The sequence below is a fragment of the Cyanistes caeruleus genome, chromosome 33 (assembly GCF_971803275.1).
Source record: "Cyanistes caeruleus chromosome 33, bCyaCae1.hap1.1, whole genome shotgun sequence".
Lineage (NCBI taxonomy): Eukaryota > Metazoa > Chordata > Aves > Passeriformes > Paridae > Cyanistes > Cyanistes caeruleus.
Window position 1 is genome coordinate 928,924 of NC_141734.1, and position 23,724 is coordinate 952,647.

Here is a 23,724-nt window from a genome sequence, read left to right on the forward strand (position 1 = left end):
CCCCGCAGGCCCGGGCCTGTGGCTCACTATTTGGCAAGGCCTCGCCCTAGGGCTGGGCCCGTGGATCACTATTTGGCAGAGACGCTTTTCCCGCCCCTCCCCCCCCCCCCCCCACCCCTACCCGGACAGGTCCGGGCGCCGCCCCTCCCCCACCCCGAGCCGAACCCCCCCACCCCGCCCCTCCCCCCACCCGCGGTGGCGCAACCGGGGCGGAGGCTCGGGGTTAGGATGAGGCAACTGGGAGGGACTGGGAGGGACTGGGAGGGACTGGGATTTACTGGGATGAAGTGGGAGGGGCCTGGGGGTTACTGGTTTATACTGGGAGGGAACTGGGATGGGACTGGGAGGGACTGGGAGGGGACTGGGGGTGACTGGGAGGGGCCTGGGGGTTACTGGTTTATACTGGGAGGGAACTGGGATGGACTGGGAGGGAACTGGGAGGGATTGGGAGGGACTGGTTTATACTGGGAGGGACTGGGAGGGACTGGGAGGGGCCTGGGGGTGACTGGGAGGGGACTGGGATGGGACTGGGAGGGGACTGAGGGTTACTGGTTTATACTGGGATGGGACTGGGGGTTACTGGGAGGGGATTGAGGGTTACTGGTTTATACTGGGAGGAACTGGGAGGGGCCTGGGGGTTACTGGGAGTTACTGGGAGGACACTGGGAGGGACCTGGGGGTTACTGGTTTATACTGGGAGGGGACTGGGACCGGACTGGGAGAGGACTGAGGGTTACTGGTTTATACTGGGAGGGACTGGGACGGGACTGGGAGGGGATTGAGGGTTACTGGTTTATACTGGGAGGGGACTGGGATTTACTGGGATGAACTGGGAGGGGCCTGGGGGTCACTGGGAGGGAACTGGGGGTTACTGGTTTATACTGGGAGGGACTGGGAGGGGCCTGGGGGTTACTGGGAGGGGACTGGGGGTTACTGGTTTATACTGGGAGGGACTGGGACGGGACTGGGAGGGGACTGAGGGTTACTGGTTTATACTGGGAGGGGCCTGGGGGTTACTGGGAGGGGACTGGGGGTTACTGGTTTATACTGGGAGGGACTGGGGGTTACTGGGAGGGACAAACTGGGACGAACTGGGACGAACTGGGAGTCACCGCTTTATTGAACCCCGGAAAGGGGCGGAGCCGAACCCGGAAGTGCCCGGGCCGAACCAGAAAGGGGCGGGGCCAAACCCCAAACCACGCCCCCAACCCGGAAGCGCTGCCACCATCTCGTGGGGAAGGGGGCGTGGTCAAATCGGGAGAGGGCGTGGCCAGGAGCGCCGGCAGCCAATCAGCTGAAGGTGACGTCAACGGAGGGGAGGAGCTCGGCCAGGAGGGCGGGGCCGTCGGGGGCGGAGCCAAGCGGGGTCTCAGCCAATCCCAGCAGGGCGAGCCGGGGCCAGGCAGCCAATGGGGTGAGAGCGGAGGCGTGGCCAATGGCTGGGGGCGGGGCCAGTGCGGGATAAGCCACGCCCCCTCCCCCCGAAAAGGGGGGAATGCACGCCCAGTATGGACCAGTATGGACCAGTATGGACCAGTAACCTCCCAGTGCCCTCCCAGTGCCCTCCCAGTTCATCCCAGTGCCCTCCCAGTCCCTCCCAGTGCCCTCCCAGTTCAATCCCAGTCCATCCCAGTCCATCCCAGTTCAATCCCAGTCCATCCCAGTCCATCCCAGTTCAATCCCAGTCCATCCCAGTCCATCCCAGTTCAATCCCAGTTCAATCCCAGTCCATCCCAGTTCATCCCAGTTCAATCCCAGTCCATCCCAGTCCATCCCAGTTCAATCCCAGTTCAATCCCAGTCCATCCCAGTTCATCCCAGTTCATCCCAGTTCAATCCCAGTTCATCCCAGTTCATCCCAGTCCATCCCAGTTCAATCCCAGTTCATCCCAGTTCATCCCAGTTCAATCCCAGTTCATCCCAGTTCAATCCCAGTTCAATCCCAGTCCATCCCAGTTCAATCCCAGTTCATCCCAGTTCATCCCAGTTCATCCCAGTTCATCCCAGTCCATCCCAGTTCAGCCCAGTTCATCCCAGTCCATCCCAGTCCATCCCAGTTCCCCCCCCAGCGCTCCCAGTTGCCCCCCAAACCCCTCCCAGTATAACCCAGTATAAACCAGTATAAACCAGTATAAACCAGTATAAACCAGTATAAACCAGTCCGTACGGTTCCGGTCCAGCCGCAGCAGCCGCAGGCGGGGGAGGGGCGGGGCCGATCCCAGTTTGGAGACGCGGTTATCGGAGAGATCCAGTTCCTGCGGGACTGGGTTATACTGGGAGCACTGGGAGGGACTGGGATGGACTGGGAGGGAACTGGGAGGGAACTGGGATAGACTGGGATGGACTGGGATGAACTGGGATTGAACTGGGATGAACTGGGATGGACTGGGAGGGACTGGGATGGACTGGGATGAACTGGGATGGACTGGGATGGACTGGGATGGACTGGGATTGAACTGGGATTGAACTGGGATGGACTGGGATGAACTGGGATGGACTGGGATGGACTGGGATGAACTGGGATGAACTGGGATGGACTGGGATTGAACTGGGATGAACTGGGATGGACTGGGATGAACTGGGATGAACTGGGATGGACTGGGATTGAACTGGGATTGAACTGGGATGGACTGGGATGGACTGGGATGGACTGGGATTGAACTGGGATGGACTGGGATGGAACTGGGAGGGAACTGGGAGGGAACTGGGAGGGAACTGGGAGGGAACTGGGATGAACTGGGATGGAACTGGGAGGGAACTGGGAGGGAACTGGGATGGACTGGGAGGGAACTGGGATGAACTGGGAGGGACTGGGATGGACTGGGATAAACTGGGAGCACTGGGAAGGGAACTGGGATGGACTGGGAGGGAACTGGTTTATACTGGGATGGACTGGGAGGGAACTGGGAGGGAACTGGGGGGGACTGGGATGGACTGGAGGGGTTACTGGTGTTACTGGTGTGTGTCACTGGTGTCACTGGTGTGTGTCACTGGTGTCACTGGTGTCACTGGTGTGTCACTGGTGTGTCACTGGTGTGTGTCACTGGTGTCACTGGTGTCACTGGTGTCACTGGTGTCACTGGTGTGTGTCACTGGTGTCACTGGTGTGTCACTGGTGTGTCACTGGTGTCACTGGTGTCACTGGTGTCACTGGTGTCACTGGTGTGTGTCACTGGTGTGTGTCACTGGTGTCACTGGTGTCACTGGTGTCACTGGTGTCACTGGTGTCACTGGTGTCACTGGTGTGTCACTGGTGTGTCACTGGTGTCACTGGTGTCACTGGTGTGTCACTGGTGTCACTGGTGTCACTGGTGTCACTGGTGTCACTGGTGTGTCACTGGTGTCACTGGTGTGTCACTGGTGTGTCACTGGTGTGTCACTGGTGTGTCACTGGTGTGTCACTGGTGTCACTGGTGTCACTGGTGTGTGTCACTGGTGTCACTGGGATTGGTTACTGGTGTTACTGGTTTCCCTTACTGGTGTCACTGGTGTCACTGGGATTGGTTACTGGTGTCACTGGGATTGGTTACTGGTGTTACTGGTTTCCCTTACTGGTGTCACTGGTGTCACTGGGATTGGTTACTGGTGTCACTGGGATTGGTTACTGGTGTTACTGGTTTCCCTTACTGGTGTCACTGGTCTCTCACCGTCAGGCTCCTCAGGGCTCCCAGCGCCGCCGGCAGCTCCCGCAGTTCATTCCCAGCCAGATCCAGCCGGGCCAGCGCCGCCATCCGCTCCAGCAGGGGCACGGCCGTCAGCCCCTAGACCAGTACAGACCAGTATAAACCAGTATAAACCAGTATGGGTCAATATAAACCACTATAAACCGCTATAACCCACTATGGACCAGTACAAACCAGTATAAACCAGTACTGACCCAGCCCCATCCGCTCCAGCAGGGGCACGGCCGTCAGCCCCTAGACCAGTACAGACCAGTATAAACCAGTATAAACCAGTATAAACCAGTATGGGTCAATATAAACCACTATAAACCGCTATAACCCACTATGGACCAGTATAAACCAGTACTGACCCAGCCCCATCCGCTCCAGCAGGGGCACGGCCGTCAGCCCCTAGACCAGTACAGACCAGTACAGACCAGTATAAACCAGTACAAACCAGTATGGATCATAATAACCCACTATAAACCGCTATAACCCACTATGGACCAGTACAAACCAGTATAAACCAGTACTGACCCAGCCCCATCCGCTCCAGCAGGGGCACGGCCGTCAGCCCCTACACCAGTACAGACCAGTATAAACCAGTATAAACCAGTATAAACCAGTATAAACCGGTATGGATCATAATAACCCACTATAACCCGCTATAACCCACTATGGACCAGTATAAACCACTATAAACTAGTACTGACCCAACCCCATCCGCTCCAGCAGGGGCACGGCTGTCAGCCCCTAGACCAGTACAGACCAGTACAGACCAGTATAAACCAGTATAAACCAGTATAAACCAGTATGGATCAATATAAACCAGTATAACCCACTATAAACCATTATAAACCAGTATAAACCAGTACTGACCCAGCCCCATCCGCTCCAGCAGGGGCACGGCCGTCAGCCCCTAGACCAGTACAGACCAGTACAGACCAGTATAAACCAGTACAGACCAGTATAAACCAGTATGGATCAATATAACCCACTATAAACCGCTATAACCCACTATGGACCAGTATAAACCAGTATAAACCAGTACTGACCCAGCCCCATCCGCTCCAGCAGGGGCACGGCCGTCAGCCCCTAGACCAGTACAGACCAGTATAAACCAGTATAAACCAGTATGGACCATAATAACCCACTATAACCCGCTATAACCCACTATGGACCAGTATAAACCAGTATAAACCAGTATAAACCAGTACTGAGCCAACCCCATCCGCTCCAGCAGGGGCACGGCCGTCAGCCCCTAGACCAGTACAGACCAGTATAAACCAGTATAAACCAGTACAGACCAGTATAAACCAGTATAAACCAGTATAAACCAGTATGGATCAATATAAACCATAATAATCCACTATAACCCACTATGGACCAGTATAAACCAGTATAAACCAGTACTGACCCAGCCCCATCCGCTCCAGCAGGGGCACGGCCGTCAGCCCCTAGACCAGTACAGACCAGTATAAACCAGTATAAACCAGTATAAACCAGTATAAACCAGTATAAACCAGTATGGATCAATATAAACCAGTATAAACCACTATAAACCAGTATAAACCAGTTTAAACCAGTATAGATCAATATAAACCATTATGGACCAGTATAAACCAGTTTAAACCAGTAACCCCCAAACTCCCTCCCAGTAGCCCCCAGAGCCTCCCCAGCGCCCTCCCAGTCCAAACCAGTCCAAACCAGTATAAACCAGTATAAACCAGTATAAACCAGTATAAACCAGTATAAACCAGTATAAACCAGTAACCCTCACACCCCCCCCAGCAGCCCCCAACCCCTCCCAGTATAAACCAGTCCAAACCAGTGACCCCAGAACCCCCCAAAAGTCGCTCCCAGTGGCTCCCAAACCCCTCCCAGTATAAACCAGTATAAACCAGTCCAAACCAGTCTAAACCAGTCTAAACCAGTCTAAACCAGTATAAACCAGTACAAACCAGTATAAACCAGTACAAACTAGTATAAAGCAGTTACCTTGGCGGGCAGGCTCAGCCCCTCCCCCGCTCCCAGCACGGCCAGCGCCACCTCGAAGCGGGACCGGACATCGGCCACGAACCCCGAGCGCAGGGGGTCAGCCTCCTGCACCAGTACAAACCAGTATGGACCAGTACGGACCAGTACGGACCAGTATGGACCAGTATAAACCAGTATAAACCAGTATAAACCAGTATAAACCAGTATGGACCAGTATGGACCAGTATGGACCAGTATGGACCAGTATGGACCGGTATAAACCAGTATGGACCAGTATGGACCAGTATGGACCAGTATAAACCAGTACAAACCAGTATGGACCAGTATGGACCAGTATGGACCAGTATGGACCAGTATGGACCGGTATAAACCAGTATGGACCAGTATGGACCAGTATGGACCAGTATAAACCAGTACAAACCAGTATAACCAGTATAAACCAGTATGGACCAGTATAAACCAGTATGGACCAGTATGGACCAGTATGGACCAGTATAAACCAGTATAAACCAGTATAAACCAGTCCAAACCAGTATAAACCAGTATGGACCAGTATGGACCAGTATAAACCAGTATAAACCAGTATAAACCAGTATGGACCAGTATGGACCAGTATAAACCAGTATAAACCAGTTCAAACCAGTATAAATCAGTATAAACCAGTATAAACCAGTATAAACCAGTCTAAACCAGTATAAACCAGTATGGACCAGTATAAACCAGTATAACCAGTTCAAACCAGTTCAAACCAGTATAAACCAGCATAAACCAGTATAAACCAGTTCAAACCAGTTCAAACCAGTATAAACCAGTGTAAACCAGTATAGACCAGTATAAACCAGTATAGACCAGCTCAAACCAGTATAAACCAGTATAAACCAGTATAAACCAGTATAAACCAGTATAAACCAGTTCAAACCAGTATAAACCAGTATAAACCAGTATAAACCAGTATAAACCAGTATAAACCAGTCCAAACCAGTATAAACCAGTATAAACCAGTATAAACCAGTATAAACCAATATAAACCAGTATGGACCAGTATAAACCAGTATAAACCAGTATAAACCAGTTCAAACCAGTCTAAACCAGTATAAACCAGTACAAACCAGTATAAACCAGTATAAACCAGTATAAACCAGTCCAAACCAGTATAAACCAGTCCAAACCAGTATAAACCAGTATAAACCAGTATGAACCAGTATAAACCAGTATAAACCAGTATAAACCAGTATAAACCAGTATAAACCAGTCTAAACCAGTATAAACCAGTCCAAACCAGTATAAACCAGTCCAAACCAGTCCAAACCAGTATAAACCAGTATAAACCAGTTCAAACCAGTATAAACCAGTATAAACCAGTATAAACCAGTATAAACCAGTATAAACCAGTATAAACCAGTATAAACCAGTATAAACCAGTATAAACCAGTCACCTGCAGGCTCCTCAGGTGCTCCCGGATCTCCCGGGCGTGGCCGCGAGGATCCAGCGCAGCCAAGAGCAGGGCCAGGGTCAGCAGGCAGCCTGAAACCAGTATGGACCAGTATAAACCAGTATGGACCAGTATAAACCAGTATGGACCAGTACGGACCAGTATAAACCAGTATGGACCAGTATAAACCAGTATGGACCAGTATGGACCAGTATGGACCAGTATGGACCAGTATGGACCAGTATGGACCAGTATAAACCAGTACGGACCAGTATGGACCAGTATGGACCAGTATGGACCAGTCCAAACCAGTATAAACCAGTATAAACCAGTTTGGAGCGTTCTGGGGAGATCTCAGAGGTTTCGGGGGTTCCGGGGAGGATTTGGGTGAAATTTTGGGGTTTTTGGGGATTTTCGGGGGCGTTTTTTGGTGTTTTTGGGTGATTTTGGGTATTTTTGGGGTGTTTTTGGGGGGATTTTCGGGTGTTTTTTGGGGTGTTTTTGGGCTATTTTTGGGGTATTTTGTAGGTGATTCTTGGGGTGTTTTTTGGAGTGGTTTTTGGGGTGTTTTTTGGGGTGATTTTTGGTATTTTTGGGGTGTTTTCGGGGTGTTTTTGGGGTGTTTTCGGGGTGTTTTCGGGGTGTTTTCGGGGTGTTTGTGGGGTGTTTTCGGGGTGTTTTGGGGGTATTTTTGGGGGGTATATTTGGGGTGTTTTCGGGGTGTTTTTGGGGTGTTTTCGGGGTGGTTTTGGGGTGTTTTCTGGGGGTATATTTGGGGTATTTTGGGGTGTCTTTGGGGTATTTTGGGGTGTTTTTGGGGTGTTTTTGGGGTGTTTTTGGGGTGTTTTCGGGGTGTTTTGGGAGTGTTTTTGGGGTGTTTTCGGGATGTTTTCGGGGTGTTTTCGGGGTGTTTTTGGGGTGTTTTTGGGGTGTTTTCGGGGTGTTTTCGGGGTGTTTTTGGGGTGGTTTCGGGGTGTTTTTGGGGTATTTTTGGGCTGTTTTTGGGGTGTTTTTGGGCTGTTTTCGGGGTGTTTTGGGGGTGTTTTTGGGCTGTTTTTGGGGTGATTTTGGGCTGTTTTCGGGGTGTTTCCGGGGCTGTTTTTGGGGTGTTTTTGGGGTGTTTTTTGGCTGTTTTTGGGGTGTTTTTGGGGTGATTTTGGGCTGTTTTCGGGGTATTTTGGGGTGTTTTTGGGGTGTTTTCGGGGTGGTTTTGGGGTGTTTTTGGGGTGTTTTTGGGGGTATTTTTGGGGTGTTTTTGGGGTGTTTTCGGGGTGTTTTTGGGGTGTTTTTGGGGGGTATTTTTGGGTGTTTTTGGGGTGATTTTGGGGTGTTTTTGGGGTGTTTTCAGGGCTCTCACCGCGGCTCTGAGGCTCCAGCTCCAGCAGCTCCCGGCACATCCGCACCTGATCCTGCAGCACCTGAGCCTCGGCCACGCCCAGCTCCGGCCTGGGGGCGGGGCCAGAGGGTGAGAAAGGGGCGGGGCTTGGGCAGGAAGGGGCGGGGCTTAACCACCTGGGGGCGTGGCTTTAAATAAGGAGCATGGTTTGAGTGTAAGGGGGCGTGGTTTAACATCATGGGGGGAAGTGGCAGCTCCAGGTGGGCGTGGCTTAGAGAAAAGGGGGCGTGGCTTTGCCCAGTGGGCGTGGCTTGAGCCTCATAGGGATGAAAGGGTGGCTCCAGGTGGGTGTGTCATTAAGAAAAGGGGCGTGGCTTTGGGGAATGGGCGTGGCTTGAGCCTCATGGGGATGAATGGCAGCTCCAGGTGGGTGTGGCTTGAAACCCATAGGGATAAAGGGCAGCTCCAGGTGGGCGTGGCTTAATTGAAGGGGGCGTGGCTTGAGGCCCATAGGGATGAGTGGCAGCGCCAGGTGGGCGTGGCTTAATTGAAGGGGCGTGGCTTGAGGCCCATAGGGGTGAGTGGTAGCTCCAGGTGGGCGTGGCTTAAGCAATAAGGGTGTGGCTTGCAAAAAGGGGCGTGGCTTGAGGCCCATAGGAATGAATGGCAGCTCTAGGTGGGAGTGGTTTGAGGAAAGGGGGCGTGGCTTTCCCAAAAAGGGGCGTGGCTCACCAGAAAAGCTCCCGCTCCACGATTGGCTCCTGCCAGCAAGCCTGAGCCTCACCTGGGAGAGAGAAAAAGGGGCGTGGCCAAGTGAGGAAAGGGCGTGGCCATAAGTGGGCGGGGTCAGAGGGGGCGTGGCCTCACCTGGCAGCAGCGTGACGTCACGGGGGGTGGAGTCAGGAGCCCAGGTGACCTCCAGGTGGGCGGGGCGATCGCTGGGCGGGGCAGGGAGGGTACAGAGCTGATGGCACCTGTCAAGGTGTGCCCGGGGATGGCCACGCCCACCTCCCCAAGCCACGCCCACCCCTCCGAGCCACGCCCACCCCCCAGCCACGCCCTCCTGTGTTTTTAGGGCAAGGATACCCAGGTGTGGCTGGGGCGTGGCCGCCCCTCCCCCGAGCGCCAGGGCTCGGTCAGGGCGGAGCCATCCAGAGTCGCCGTCAGCTCCGGGCACTCCGGGTTCACCTGTGGGAGGGGAGAAAGGATCCAAATTTGGGGTCTTTCCCACCAAAAATTGGGAATTTCCAGCCTCAAAATTGGCTTTTTTAGCCCCAAAACATTTTGGGACATCAGGTCTACCCATTGAAGTCAATGAGGATTCAGGGACACCAGGTCTACCCATTGAAATGAATGGGCTAAATGGGACACCAGGTCTACCCATTGAAAGGAATGGGCTAAATGGGACACCAGGTCTACCCATTAAAGTCAATGGGATAATTGGGACACCAGGTCTACCCATTGAAGTGAATGGGAATTGAGGGACACCAGGTCTACCTATTAAAATCAATGGGATAATTGGGACACCAGGTCTACCCATTGAAGTCAATGGGATGAGACATCAGGTCTACCCATTGAAGTCAATGGGATAAATGAGACATCAGGTCTACCCATTGAAGTCAATGGGATAAATAGGACATCAGGTCTACCCATGGAAATAAATGGGGATTGAATGACACCAGGTCTACCCATTGAAGTCAGTGGTATAAATGGGACACCAGGTCTACCCATCAAAGCAATGGCAATTCCAGAGCAGAAGTTTGGGGGGGGATCCAAAGGATTTTTTTGGGGGTACCTCAGGGTTTTGGGGAATTCAGGTGTCTGAGGGGTACCCAGGTGTATCCAGGTGATTTTTGGGGTTCCCAGTGGTCCCCACTCACCTTGACAGGCCGGGAGAAGATGACAGCCACCGTCGCATCCTCCCGGTCGATGTGGACGCAGATGACCCTCGGCGGCGGGGGGGCTGTCGGGGGACACCCCAACATTCAGGGGGGGCACCCCGAAACTCCAGCTGAGGGCCCCAGGGCTGGGAGGGAGCCCCGAGTTACCTCGGGAGAGGATGCAGCGCAGGTACACCCAGGCGCTCTGGTCCGTGGGGTCGGTGAAGACGGCGTTCTGCACCAGCTCCAGCTCTGGGTGGGGGGGAAAAAGGGGCACCCCAAAATCTCAGGGGGGCACCCAGGTGTGCAGGAGTTCAAGTCTACCCAGGAAAGGCAATGGGGGTTTTAGGGACACCAAATTTATCTGTTAAAACCAATGGGCATTGAGGAGCATCAGGTCTACCCATTGAAACAAATGGGGAACGCTTGGACACCAGGTCTACCCCCATTAAAACCAATGGGAACTGTAGGGACACCAGGTCTACCCATTGAAACCAATGGAATAAATGGGACACCAAGCCTACCCATTGAAGTCAATGGGAATTACGGGACACCAGGTCTACCCATTGTAGTCAATGGGAATTTCAGGACACCAGGTCTACCCATTGAAACCAATGGGAACTTTGGGATACCAGGTCTACCCATTGAATACAGTGGGATTAAACAGGGCATCAGGTCTACCCATTGAAACCAATGGGCATAAGGAACACCAGGTCTACCCATTCAAGACAATAGGATAAATGGGACTCCAGGTCTACCCATTGAAGTCAGTGAGACAAATGGGACACCAGATCTACCCATTGAAAACAAAGGGAATTTTAGGTCACCAGGTCTACCCATTGAAATCAATGGGAATTTCAGGACACCAGGTCTACCCACTGAAACCAATAATTTAAGGACACCAGGTCTACCCATTGAAGTCAATGGGAATTTCAGGACACCAGGTCTACACATTGAATTCAATGGGATAAATGAGACACCAGATCTACCCATTGAAACCAATGTGAATCTTGGGGACACCAGGTCTACCCATTGAAATCAATGGGATAAACAGGACCTCAGGTCTACCCATTGAAGAGAATGAGATAAAAAAGAGACCAGGTCTATCCATTGAAGTCAATGGGACAAATGGGACACCAGGTCTACCCGATGAAACCAATGGGAATTTCAGGACACCAGGTCTACCTATAGAAGTCAATGGGGTGAATGGAACACCAGGTCTACCCATTGAAACCAATGGGAATCGTGGGGACACCAGGTCTACCTATTGAAGTCAATGGGAATTTCAGGACACCAGGTCTACCCATTGAAACCAATAGGAATTTCAGGACACCAGGTCTACCCATTGAAACCAATGGGAATTTCAGGGCACCAAGTCTACCCACCGAAACCACCCCTCCCCGCATTCCATCAAGATTTTCCGGGAACGCCGCGGAATTCCGGGAATTTTTCCCGGGAATCTCTCACCTTCCCTCAGCCTCCCTGGCGGCAGCGCCCCGGCCCCGCCGCCGCCGCCGTCCCTGGCGGGCGCCAGCAGCCGCAGCCGGTGGTGCCAGGCCGAGAAGTTGGAGAAGTCGCGGCTCAGGAGGCTCCCGGTGAAGGCCAGCTCGGCCTGCGGGTCCTGGGCCACGGCCCGGCGGTGCTCCCAGGCATGGACTGCACGGACCGGTACGGACCGGTACGGACCGGTATAAACCAGTACGGACCGGTACGGACCGGTATAAACCAGTACGGACCGGTACGGACCGGTATGGACCGGTACGGACCGGTATGGAACGGTATGGACCAGTATGGAACGGTATGGAACGGTACGGACCGGTACGGACCGGTATGGACCGGTACGGACCGGTATAGACCAGTACGGACCGGTACGGACCGGTATGGACCGGTATAAACCAGTACGGACCGGTACGGACCGGTATGGACCAGTACGGACCGGTATGGAACGGTATGGAACGGTATGGACCAGTATGGACCAGTACGGACCAGTATGGACCAGTATGGACCAGTATGGACCAGTATGGACCAGTATGGACCAGTATGGAGTGTTTGTGGAGGTTTTGAAGGGATCTGGGGCTGATTTTGGGTCAAATTCCGAAGATTTGGGGCATTTTGGGGTGAATTTGGGGGATTTTGGGGTGAATTTGGGGGATTTTGGGGTATCCAGGTCAAATTTTTTGGGGAATTCTGGGAATTTTGAACGGATTTTTGGGAATTCTGGGATATTTGGGATGGAATTTTGGGAATCCTGGGGGTTTTGAAGGGATCTGGGGCCGATTTTGGGGCAAATTCCGGAGATTTTGGGGGATTTTGGGGCGAATTTCTGGGATTTTGGGGCAATTTTGGGATATCTGGGATGGATTTTTGGGAATTCTGGGATATTTGGGGTGGAATTTTGGGAATCCTGGGTGTTTTGAAGGGATCTGGGGCCGATTTTGGGGCGAATTCCGGAGATTTGGGGGGATTTTGGGGTGAATTTGGGGGATTTTGGGGTGAATTTGGGGGATTTTGGGGTGAATTTGGGGGATTTTGGGGTATCCAGGTCAAATTTTTGGGGAATTCTGGGAATTTTGAACGGATTTTTGGGAATTCTGGAATATTTGGGGTGGAATTTTGGGAATTTGGGGTGGATTTTGGGAATTCTGGGGGTTTTGAAGGGATCTGGGGCTGATTTTGGGTCAAATTCCGAAGATTTGGGGGATTTTGGGGCGAATTTCTGGGATTTTGGGGCAATTTTGGGGTATCTGGGATGGATTTTTGGGAATTCTGGGATATTTGGGATGGGATTTTGGGAATTCTGGGATATTTGGGGTGGAATTTTGGGAATCCTGGGGGTTTGGAAGGGATCTGGGGCTGATTTTGGGGCAAATTCGGGAGATTTGGGGGATTTTGGGATGAATTTGGGGGATTTTGGGGTGAATCTGGGGCATTTTGGGGTATCCAGGTCAGATTTTTTGGGAATTCTGGGAATTTTGAACAGATTTTTGGGAATTCTGGGATATCTGGGATGGATTTTTGGGAATTCTGGTATATTTGGGGTGGATTTCGGGAATTCTGGGGGTTTTGAAGGGATCTGGGGCTGATTTTGGGTCAAATTCCGGAGATCTGGGGGGATTTTGGGGCGAATTTCTGGGATTTTGGGGCATTTTGGGGTATCCAGGTCAGATTTTTTGGGGAATTCTGGGAATTCTGAGTTGAATTTCTGAAAATTCTGGGATATTTGGGATGGGATTTTGGGAATTCTGGGATATTTGGGGTGGAATTTTGGGAATCCTGGGGGTTTGGAAGGGATCTGGGGCCGATTTTGGGTCAAATTCCAGAGATTTTGGGGGATTTGGGGGTGAATTTCTGGGATTTTGGGGTGAATTTGGGGGATTTTGGGGTATCCAGGTCAAATTTTTTGGGGAATTCTGGGAATTTTGAACGGATTTTTGGGAATTCTGGAATATTTGGGATGGAATTTTGGGAATTCTGGGGGTTTGGAAGGGATCTGGGGCTGATTTTGGGTCAAATTATGGAGATTTGGGGGGGATTTTGGGGTGAATTTGGGGGATTTTGGGGCAATTTTGGGATATCTGGGTGGGATTTTTGGGAATTCTGGGATATCTGGGATGGATTTTTGGGAATTTGGGGTGGATTTTGGGAATCCTGGGGGTTTTGAAGGGATCGGGGTCTGATTTTGGGGCCAAATTCCGAAGATTTTGGGGGATTTTGGGGTGAATTTGGGGGATTTTGGGGTGAATTTGGGGGATTTTGGGGTGAATCTGGGGCATTTTGGGGTATCCAGGTCAAATTTTTGGGGAATTCTGGGAATTTTGAACGGATTTTTGGGAATTCTGGAATATTTGGGATGGAATTTTGGGAATTCTGGGGGTTTTGAAGGGATCTGGGGCTGATTTTGGGGCAAATTCCGGAAATTTTGGGGCATTTTGGGGCATTTTGGGGTATCCAGGTCAGATTTTTTTGGGAATTCTGGGATATTTGAGTTGAATTTCTGAAAATTCTGGAATATTTGGGATGGAATTTTGGGAATCCTGGAATATTTGGGTCGGAATTTTGGCAATCCCAGGGGTTTTGAAGGGATCTGGGGCCGATTTTGGGTCAAATTCCGGAGATCTGGGGGGATTTTGGGGTGAATTTCTGGGATTTTGGGGCAATTTTGGGATATCTGGGATGGATTTTTGGGAATTTGGGGTGGATTTTGGGAATTCTGGGGGTTTTGAAGGGATCCGGGTCCGATTTTGGGGGCCAAATTCTCAAGATTTTGCCTTGAATTTCCACCATTTAATCCCAATTCTCTTTCCTACCCAACCCACCCACCCCAAACCACCCCAAACCAACCCAAACCACCCCAAACCACCCCAAACCACCCCAAACCACCCCAAACCACCCCAAACCACCCCAAACCAACCCAAACCACCCCAAACCAACCCAAACCACCCCAAACCACCCCAAACCAACCCAAACCACCCCAAACCAACCCAAACCACCCCAAACCACCCCAAACCAACCCAAACCAACCCAAACCAACCCAAACCACCCCAAACCAACCCAAACCACCCCAAACCAACCCAAACCACCCCAAACCACCCCAAACCAACCCAAACCAACCCAAACCAACCCAAACCAACCCAAACCAACCCAAACCAACCCACCCACCCCAAACCCCCCCAAACCACCCCAAACCCATCCCAAACCAACCCAAACCACCCCAAACCAACCCAAACCACCCCAAACCAACCCAAACCACCCCAAACCACCCCAAACCACCCCAAACCAACCCAAACCACCCCAAACCACCCCAAACCAACCCAAACCAACCCGAACCACCCCAAACCAACCCAAACCAACCCAAACCAACCCAAACCACCCCAAACCACCCCAAACCCATCCCAAACCAACCCAAACCAACCCAAACCAACCCAAACCACCCCAAACCACCCCAAACCACCCCAAACCACCCCAAACCACCCCAAACCACCCCAAACCACCCCAAACCACCCCAAACCAACCCAAACCAACCCAAACCACCCCAAACCAACCCAAACCACCCCAAACCAACCCAAACCACCCCAAACCAACCCAAACCACCCCAAACCACCCCAAACCAACCCAAACCACCCCAAACCAACCCAAACCAACCCAAACCACCCCAAACCACCCCAAACCACCCCAAACCAACCCAAACCACCCCAAACCAACCCAAACCACCCCAAACCACCCCAAACCACCCCAAACCACCCCAAACCACCCCAAACCACCCCAAACCAACCCAAACCACCCCAAACCACCCCAAACCACCCCAAACCAGTATAAACCAGTATAAACCAGTATAAACCAGTATAAACCAGCAGCAGCACTCACAGTTGCGCGAGTCGGCCGCCAGGAGGCGCTCACACAGCGCCAGGTCCTCCCGGCCACCAGGGGGCGCCGCGGCGCGCGCCAGCACCCAGCCCCGGTGGTGCCACGCCCCGTAGGATTTGGGGTTCACCCCCAGGCACTGCCCCACGAACGCCAGCTCTGAGGGTACCCTGGAACCAGTATGGACCAGTATGGACCAGTATGGACCGGTATGGAGCAGTATGGGTGGGAAAAAGGAGGAAAAAATAGAAAAAAATGGGAAAAAACAGTAAAAAACCAGTATAAACCAGTATAAACCAGTATAAACCAGTATAAATCAGAGTGGTAGAGTGTTATAAACCAGTATGGACCAGTATAAACCAGTACGGACCAGTATGGGTGGGAAAAAGGAGGAAAAAATAGAAAAAAATGGGAAAAAACAGTAAAAAACCAGTATAAACCAGTATAAACCAGTATAAACCAGTATAAATCAGAGTGGTAGAGTGTTATAAACCAGTATGGACCAGTATAAACCAGTATGGACCAGTATGGGTGGGAAAAAGGAGGAAAAAATAGAAAAAAATGGGAAAAAACAGTAAAAAAACAGTATAAACCAGTATAAACCAGTATAAACCAGTATAAACCAGTATAAACCAGTATAAATCAGAGTGGTAGAGTGTTATAAACCAGTATAAACCAGTATGGACCAGTCTGGACCAGTATAAACCAGTATGAACCAGAATGGGTGGGAAAAAGGAGGAAAAAAATGAAAAAAAGGGGAAAAAACAGTAAAAAACCAGTATAAACCAGTATAAACCAGTATAAATCAGAGTGGTAGAGTGTTATAAACCAGTATGGACCAGTATAAACCAGTATGGACCAGTATGGGTGGGAAAAAGGAGGAAAAAAAAGAATAAAATGGGAAAAAACAGTAAAAAACCAGTATAAACCAGTATAAACCAGTATAAACCAGTATAAACCAGTAAAACCAGTATAAACCAGTATAAACCAGTATAAACCAGTATAAACCAGTATAAACCAGTATAAACCAGTATAAATCCGAGTGGTAGAGAGAGTTAAAACCAGTAAAAACCAGTATAAACCATAGTGGTAGAGTGTTATAAACCAGTATAAACCAGTATAAACCAGTAAAAAACAGTATAAACCATAGTGGTAGAGTGTTATAAACCAGTATAAACCAGTATGGACCAGTCTGGACTGGTATAAACCAGAATGGGTGGGAAAAAGGAGGAAAAAATAGAAAAAAATGGGAAAAACCAGTATAAACCAGTATAAACCAGTATAAACCAGTATAAACCAGTAAAAACCAGTATAAACCATAGTGGTAGAATGTTATAAACCAGTATAAACCAGTATGGACCAGTATAAACCAGTATGGGTGGGAAAAAGGAGGAAAAAAAAGAAAAAAATGGGAAAAAACAGTAAAAAACCAGTATAAACCAGTATAAACCAATAAAACCAGTATAAACCAGTATGGACCAGTATAAACCAGTATAAACCAGTATAAACCATAGTGGTAGAGTGTTATAAACCAGTATAAACCAGTATGGACCAGTATAAACCAGTATAAACCAGTATAAACCAGTATAAACCAGTATAAACCAGTATAAATCCGAGTGGTAGAGTGTTATAAACCAGTATAAACCAGTATGGACCAGTATGGACTGGCATAAACCAGAATGGGTGGGAAAAAGGAGGAAAAAATAGAAGAAAATGGTAAAAACCAGTAAAAACCAGTATAAACCAGTATAAACCAGTATAAACCAGTATAAATCAGAGTGGTAGAGTGTTATAAACCAGTATAAACCAGTATGGACCAGTATAAACCAGTATGGACCAGTATGGACCAGTATAAACCAGTATAAACCAGTATGGGTGGGAAAAAGGAGGAAAAAAATGAAAAAAATGGGAAAAAACAGTAAAAACCAGTATAAACCAGTATAAACCAGTATAAACCAGTATAAATCAGAGTGGTAGAGTGTTATAAACCAGTATAAACCAGTATAGACCAGTATGGGTGGGAAAAAGGAGGAAAAAAATGAAAAAAATGGGAAAAACAGTAAAAACCAGTATAAACCAGTATGGACCAGTATAAACCAGTAAAAACCAGTATAAACCATAGTGGTAGAGTGTTATAAACCAGTATAAACCAGTATGGACCAGTATGGACCAGTATGGACTGGTATAAACCAGTATGGACCAGTATGGACCAGTATGGACCAGTATGGGTGGGAAAAAGGAGGAAAAAAATGAAAAAAATGGGAAAAAACAGTAAAAAACCAGTATAAACCAGTATAAACCAGTATAAACCAGTATAAACCAGTATAAACCAGTATAAACCAGTCCAAACCAGTATAAACCAGTCCAAACCAGTATAAACCAGTATAAATCAGAGAGGTAGACAGAGTTAGAAACCAGTATAAACCAGTATAAACCAGTATGGACCAGTATGGACTGGTATAGACTGGTGTGAGTGGTAAAAGGCAGGAAAAACCAGTTAAAACCAGTTAAAACCAGTAAAAACCAGTATAAACCATAGTGGTAGAGTGTTATAAACCAGTATGGACCGGTATAAACCAGTATGGACCAGTATGGACCGGTATAAACCAGTATGGACCAGTATAAACCAGTATGGACCAGTATGGGTGGGAAAAAGGAGGAAAAAAAAGAATAAAATGGGAAAAAACAGTAAAAAACCAGTATAAACCAGTATAAACCAGTATAAACCAGTATGAACCAGTATAAACCAGTATAAACCAGTATAAACCAGTACAAACCAGTATAAATCAGTATAAACCAGTATAAACCAGTATAAATCAGAGAGGTAGACAGAGTTAGAAACCAGTATAAACCAGTATAAACCAGTATGGACCAGTATGGACTGGTATGGACTGGTGTGAGTGGTAAAAAGCAGGAAAAACCAGTTAAAACCAGTTAAAACCAGTTAAAACCAGTTAAAACCAGTAAAAACCAGTAAAAACCAGCATAAACCATAGTGGTAGAGTGTTATAAACCAGTATGGACCAGTATGGACCAGTATGGACCAGTATGGACCAGTATGGACCAGTATGGACCGGTATAAACCAGTATGGACCAGTATAAACCAGTATGGACCAGTATAAACCAGTATGGACCAGTATGGGTGGGAAAAAGGAGGAAAAAATAGAAAAAACAGCAAAAAACCAGTATAAACCAGTATAAACCAGTATAAACCAGTATAAACCAGTATGGACCAGTGTAAACCAGCAACCCCAAACTCCCTTTTAACCCTTTCTTCCCCTCTCCAGACCCCTCCCAGTGCCCTCCCAGTCCAAACCAGTCCAAACCAGTATAAACCAGTCCAAACCAGTATAAACCAGTATAAACCAGTATAAACCAGTATAAACCAGTATAAACCAGTATAAACCAGTCCAAACCAGTATAAACCAGTATAAACCAGTATAAACCAGTATAAACCAATCTAAGCCAGTCTAAACCAGTCTAAACCAGTATAAACCAGTATAAACCAGTCTAAACCAGTATAAACCAGTATAAACCAGTAAAACCAGTATAAACCAGTATAAACCAGTATAAACCAGTATAAACCAGTAAAAACCAGTATAAATCAGAGTGGTAGAGTATTATAAACCAGTATAAACCAGTATGGACCAGTATGGACTGGTATAAACCAGAATGGGTGGGAAAAAGTAGGAAAAAATAGAAAAAAATGGCAAAAACCAGTTAAAACCAGTATAAACCAGTATAAACCAGTATAAACCAGTATAAACCAGTATAAACCAGTATAAACCAGTATAAACCAGTCCAAACCAGTATAAACCAGTATAAACCAGTATAAACCAGTATAAACCAGTCTAAGCCAGTCTAAACCAGTCTAAACCAGTATAAACCAGTATAAACCAGTCTAAACCAGTATAAACCAGTATGGACCAGTATAAACCAGTATAAACCAGTAAAAACCAGCATAAACGAGTATAAACCAGTATAAATCCGAGTGGTAGAGAGTGTTAGAAACCAGTATAAACCAGTATGGACCAGTATGGACTGGTATAGACTGGTGTGAGTGGTAAAAGGCAGGAAAAACCAGTTAAAACCAGTTAAAACCAGTAAAAACCAGTATAAACCATAGTGGTAGAGTGTTATAAACCAGTATGGACCGGTATAAACCAGTATGGACCAGTATGGACCGGTATAAACCAGTATGGACCAGTATAAACCAGTATGGACCAGTATGGGTGGGAAAAAGGAGGAAAAAATAGAAAAAACAGCAAAAAACCAGTATAAACCAGTATAAACCAGTATAAACCAGTATAAACCAGTATGGACCAGTATAAACCAGTAACCCCAAACTCCCTTTTAACCCTTTCTTCCCCTCTCCAGACCCCTCCCAGCGCCCTCCCAGTCCAAACCAGTCCAAACCAGTCCAAACCAGTCCAAACCAGTCCAAACCAGTATAAACCAGTCCAAACCAGTCCAAACCAGTATAAACCAGTCCAAACCAGTCCAAACCAGTCCAAACCAGTCCAAACCAGTCCAAACCAGTCCAAACCAGTACAAACCAGTCTAAACCAGTCCAAACCAGTATAAACCAGTACAAACCAGTACGCACCAGTCCCCTCCCAGTGCTCCCAGTGCGCGTCTCCGCAGGTTCCAGCAGGTGCCCACGTCGGGATTGGCCGCCAGGACTGAGGCGCTCAGGGAGAGAACCTGGGCGGGTGGCACCCCCTGCTGGGACCAGTATAAACCAGTATGGACCAGTATGGACCAGTATAAACCAGTACGGACCGGTATAAACCAGTATGGACCAGTATAAACCAGTATAAACCAGTATAAACCAGTATGGACCAGTTCCGGTCAGGGATAACACCTGAGGGGGTGGCGCCCCCTGCTGGCCAGGTGAATCCCAGTTTAAACCAGTATAAACCAGTTTAAACCAGTATAAACCAGTTTGAACCAGTATAAACCAGTTTAAACCAGCATAAACCAGTAGGGACCAGTATAGACAAGTATAAACCAGTACAGACCAGTATGGACCAGTATAGACCAGTATAAACCAGTTTGAACTAGTATAAACCAGTATAAACCAGTCCAAACCAGTATAAACCAGTATGGACTAATATAGACCAGTATAAACCAGTATAAACCAGTATAAACCAGTCCAAACCAGTATAAACCAGTCCAAACCAGTATAAACCAGTAAATCCCAGTGCCCTCCCAGTATAACCCAGGAACCCCCACCCAGGGACTTCCCAGTTCAAACCAGTTCCCTCCCAGTATAAACCAGTTCCCTCCCAGTTCAAACCAGTTCCCTCCCAGTATAAACCAGTTCACTCCCAGTTCAAACCAGTAACTCCCAGTATAAACCAGTTCCCTCCCAGTTCAAACCAGTATGGCCCAGTGACCTCCCAGTCCCCTCCAGTTCCCTCCCAGTTCGTCCCAGTCCCCTCCCAGTCCTTCCCAGTATAAACCAGCACAAAACCAGTATAAACTAGTACAAACCAGTACAAACCAGTATAAACCAGTACAAACCAGTACAAACCAGTATAAACCAGTAAAAACCAGTATAAAAATCACCCTTCAACCCCGATTCCCCCCTGCTTTTAACCCTTTAATCCCCTCCCAGTTCATCCCAGTTCATCCCAGTCCCCTCCCAGTCCCCTCCCAGTCCATCCCAGTATAAACCAGTACAAACCAGTACCCCCAGTAAGGCGTCCATGGCCTCCCGGTAGTGCCTCAGTTTCTCCTCCCGCTGCCGGCGCCGCGCCGCGTCCGGGGGGCGGAGCTTGAGCCGCCCGTGCTGGGAATGGGAACTGGGATGGACTGGGAGGGAACTGGGATGAACTGGGAGGGACTGGGAGGGAACTGGGAGGGACTGGGAGGGACTGGGAGGGACTGGGATGGACTGGGAGGGACTGGGATGGACTGGGATGGACTGGGATGGACTGGGAGGGACTGGGAGGGACTGGGATGAACTGGGATGGACTGGGATGGACTGGGATGGACTGGGAGGGAACTGGGAGGGACTGGGAGGGACTGGGAGGGACTGGGATGGACTGGGATGGACTGGGAGGGAACTGGGATGGACTGGGATTGAACTGGGATTGAACTGGGATGGACTGGGATTGAACTGGGATGGACTGGGATTGAACTGGGATGGACTGGGAGGGACTGGGAGGGAACTGGGATGGACTGGGATGAACTGGAAGGGAACTGGGAGGGACTGGGAGGGGACTGGTTTATACTGGGAGGGGATCTGGGAGGGACTGGTCTATACTGGGATGGACTGGGAGGGAACTGGGAGGGACTGGGAGGGACTGGGAGGGACTGGGAGGGGACTGGTTTATACTGGGATTGAACTGGGAGGGACTGGGATGAACTGGGAGGGACTGGGAGGGAACTGGGATGAACTGGGAGGGACTGGTTTATACTGGGAGGGGACTGGGAGGGAACTGGGACATACTGGGACATACTGGGAGGGGACTGGGAGGGGACTGGTTTATACTGGGACATACTGGGAGGGACTGGTTTATACTGGGAGGGGACTGGGAGGGAACTGGGACATACTGGGACATACTGGGAGGGGACTGGGAGGGGACTGGGAGGGAACTGGTTTATACTGGGAGGGACTGGGACATACTGGGAGGGGAATGGGATGGACTGGTTTATACTGGGAGGGGACTGGTTTATACTGGGATTGAACTGGGATGAACTGGGATGAATTGGGATTAAACTGGGATGAACTGGGATTGAACTGGGATTGAACTGGGATGGACTGGGATGAACTGGGATGGACTGGGATTGAACTGGGATGGACTGGGATGAACTGGGATGAACTGGGATTAAACTGGGATGGACTGGGATTGAACTGGGATGGACTGGGATGAACTGGGATGGACTGGGATGAACTGGGATGGACTGGGATTGAACTGGGATTGAACTGGGATTGAACTGGGATGAACTGGGATTGAACTGGGATTGAACTGGGATGGACTGGGATGGACTGGGATGAACTGGGATTGAACTGGGATTGAACTGGGATGAACTGGGATGGAACTGGGATGAACTGGGATGGACTGGGATGGACTGGGATGAACTGGGAGCCCCGGGATGGGGGGGGGGAGCTCCGGGCCCGGCCGCTTCCATTCCCTGACCGGGGGGGGGGGGGAGCTCCGGGCCCGGCCGCTTCCATTCCCTGACCGGGGGGGGGGGGGGCGGGGGGGGGAGCCGTTCCCTCACCATTTCCTCCGGCGGGCGCGGGGGGAGATCCGGGACCTGCGGGCGGCACCGCGGCTCAGCGCGCTCCCGGTGAGCTCCCGGTGAGCTCCCGGTGGCATCTCCCCCCCTTCCCCCGCCCTTCCCGCGCTCCCTGGACTCACCGGAGCGGCGGCGGCGGCTGCTGAGGGCGCCGCGGGGGCTGCCGGGAATGGCGGCGCCGCGGGGGATGACGGGATGCACCGAGGCGCAATGGCGGCGGCGCGCGGGGGATGATGGGATACACCGAGGCGCGACGGCGGCGCCATGTTGTCGCGAAAGGCTCGCTTTACGGCGGGAGGGAGCAGTTGCGACGCGGCGGCGCCGCGCTTTGCGGCGGTGTGGCGGAAGCTACTGAGGGAGGGGATTTGGGACCCGGAAACAGCTGGAAAACACCTGGAAAACACCTGGAGAACACCTGGGAACGGTTGGAATCACCTCGGAACGGCAGGGAACACCCGGGAACATCTGGGAACACCTGGGAAGCACTCGGAAACACCCGAAAACATCTGGAGGACATCTAAAAACACCTGGGAACATCTGGAATCACCTGGGAACACCTGGGAACAGCTGGAAAACATCTTCAACCACCCGGGAAACATCTGGAGAACATCAAGAAACACCTGAGAAAAGCTGGGAACAGCTGGGAACACCTGGAAACCACCCAGAAACAGCTGGAAAATTCCAGAACCACCTGGAGAAGGTCCCTGGGACCGTCCATCATGCTCGGCCACCACTGGACACCAGGAGGACAAAGGTTGCAGACCATGAGTGGACACCAGGAGGTGAAGGATCCAGACCAGGAGT

The 23,724-nt window shown here is 50.1% G+C and overlaps 1 protein-coding gene across 1 annotated transcript; it reads right to left on the bottom strand.

Annotated features, from left to right (window-relative positions):
* Window positions 1–1,102: 1,102 nt before the first annotated feature.
* On the bottom strand, window positions 1,103–23,116 carry RABGGTA (Rab geranylgeranyltransferase subunit alpha). Its single transcript, XM_086870859.1, has 17 exons — window positions 23,043–23,116; window positions 22,903–22,938; window positions 21,365–21,463; window positions 20,276–20,394; window positions 15,673–15,839; window positions 11,776–11,964; window positions 10,477–10,560; window positions 10,309–10,391; window positions 9,515–9,616; window positions 9,296–9,392; window positions 9,161–9,212; window positions 8,450–8,538; window positions 7,096–7,184; window positions 5,660–5,764; window positions 3,647–3,760; window positions 2,167–2,254; window positions 1,103–1,439 (listed from the first exon to the last, which is right to left on the bottom strand). Exons 2-17 carry the CDS (start codon window positions 22,903–22,905, stop codon window positions 1,291–1,293), a joined length of 1,629 nt encoding a protein of 542 aa, XP_086726985.1. The 5' UTR covers window positions 22,906–22,938; window positions 23,043–23,116; the 3' UTR covers window positions 1,103–1,290.
* Between the last annotated feature and the right edge of the window lie 608 nt (window positions 23,117–23,724).

Bases quoted from the DNA above. Each gene is read 5' to 3' on its own strand.
- RABGGTA (XM_086870859.1), bottom strand. The intron at 11,965-15,672 runs GTGAGTGCTGCT...CGGTCCGTGCAG, and splicing joins GGCGGCCGACTCGCGCAACT to TCCATGCCTGGGAGCACCGC. The intron at 1,440-2,166 runs GTACGGACTGGT...CCCCGCCCCCAG, and splicing joins GCTGCGGCTGGACCGGAACC to CCATTGGCCACGCCTCCGCT.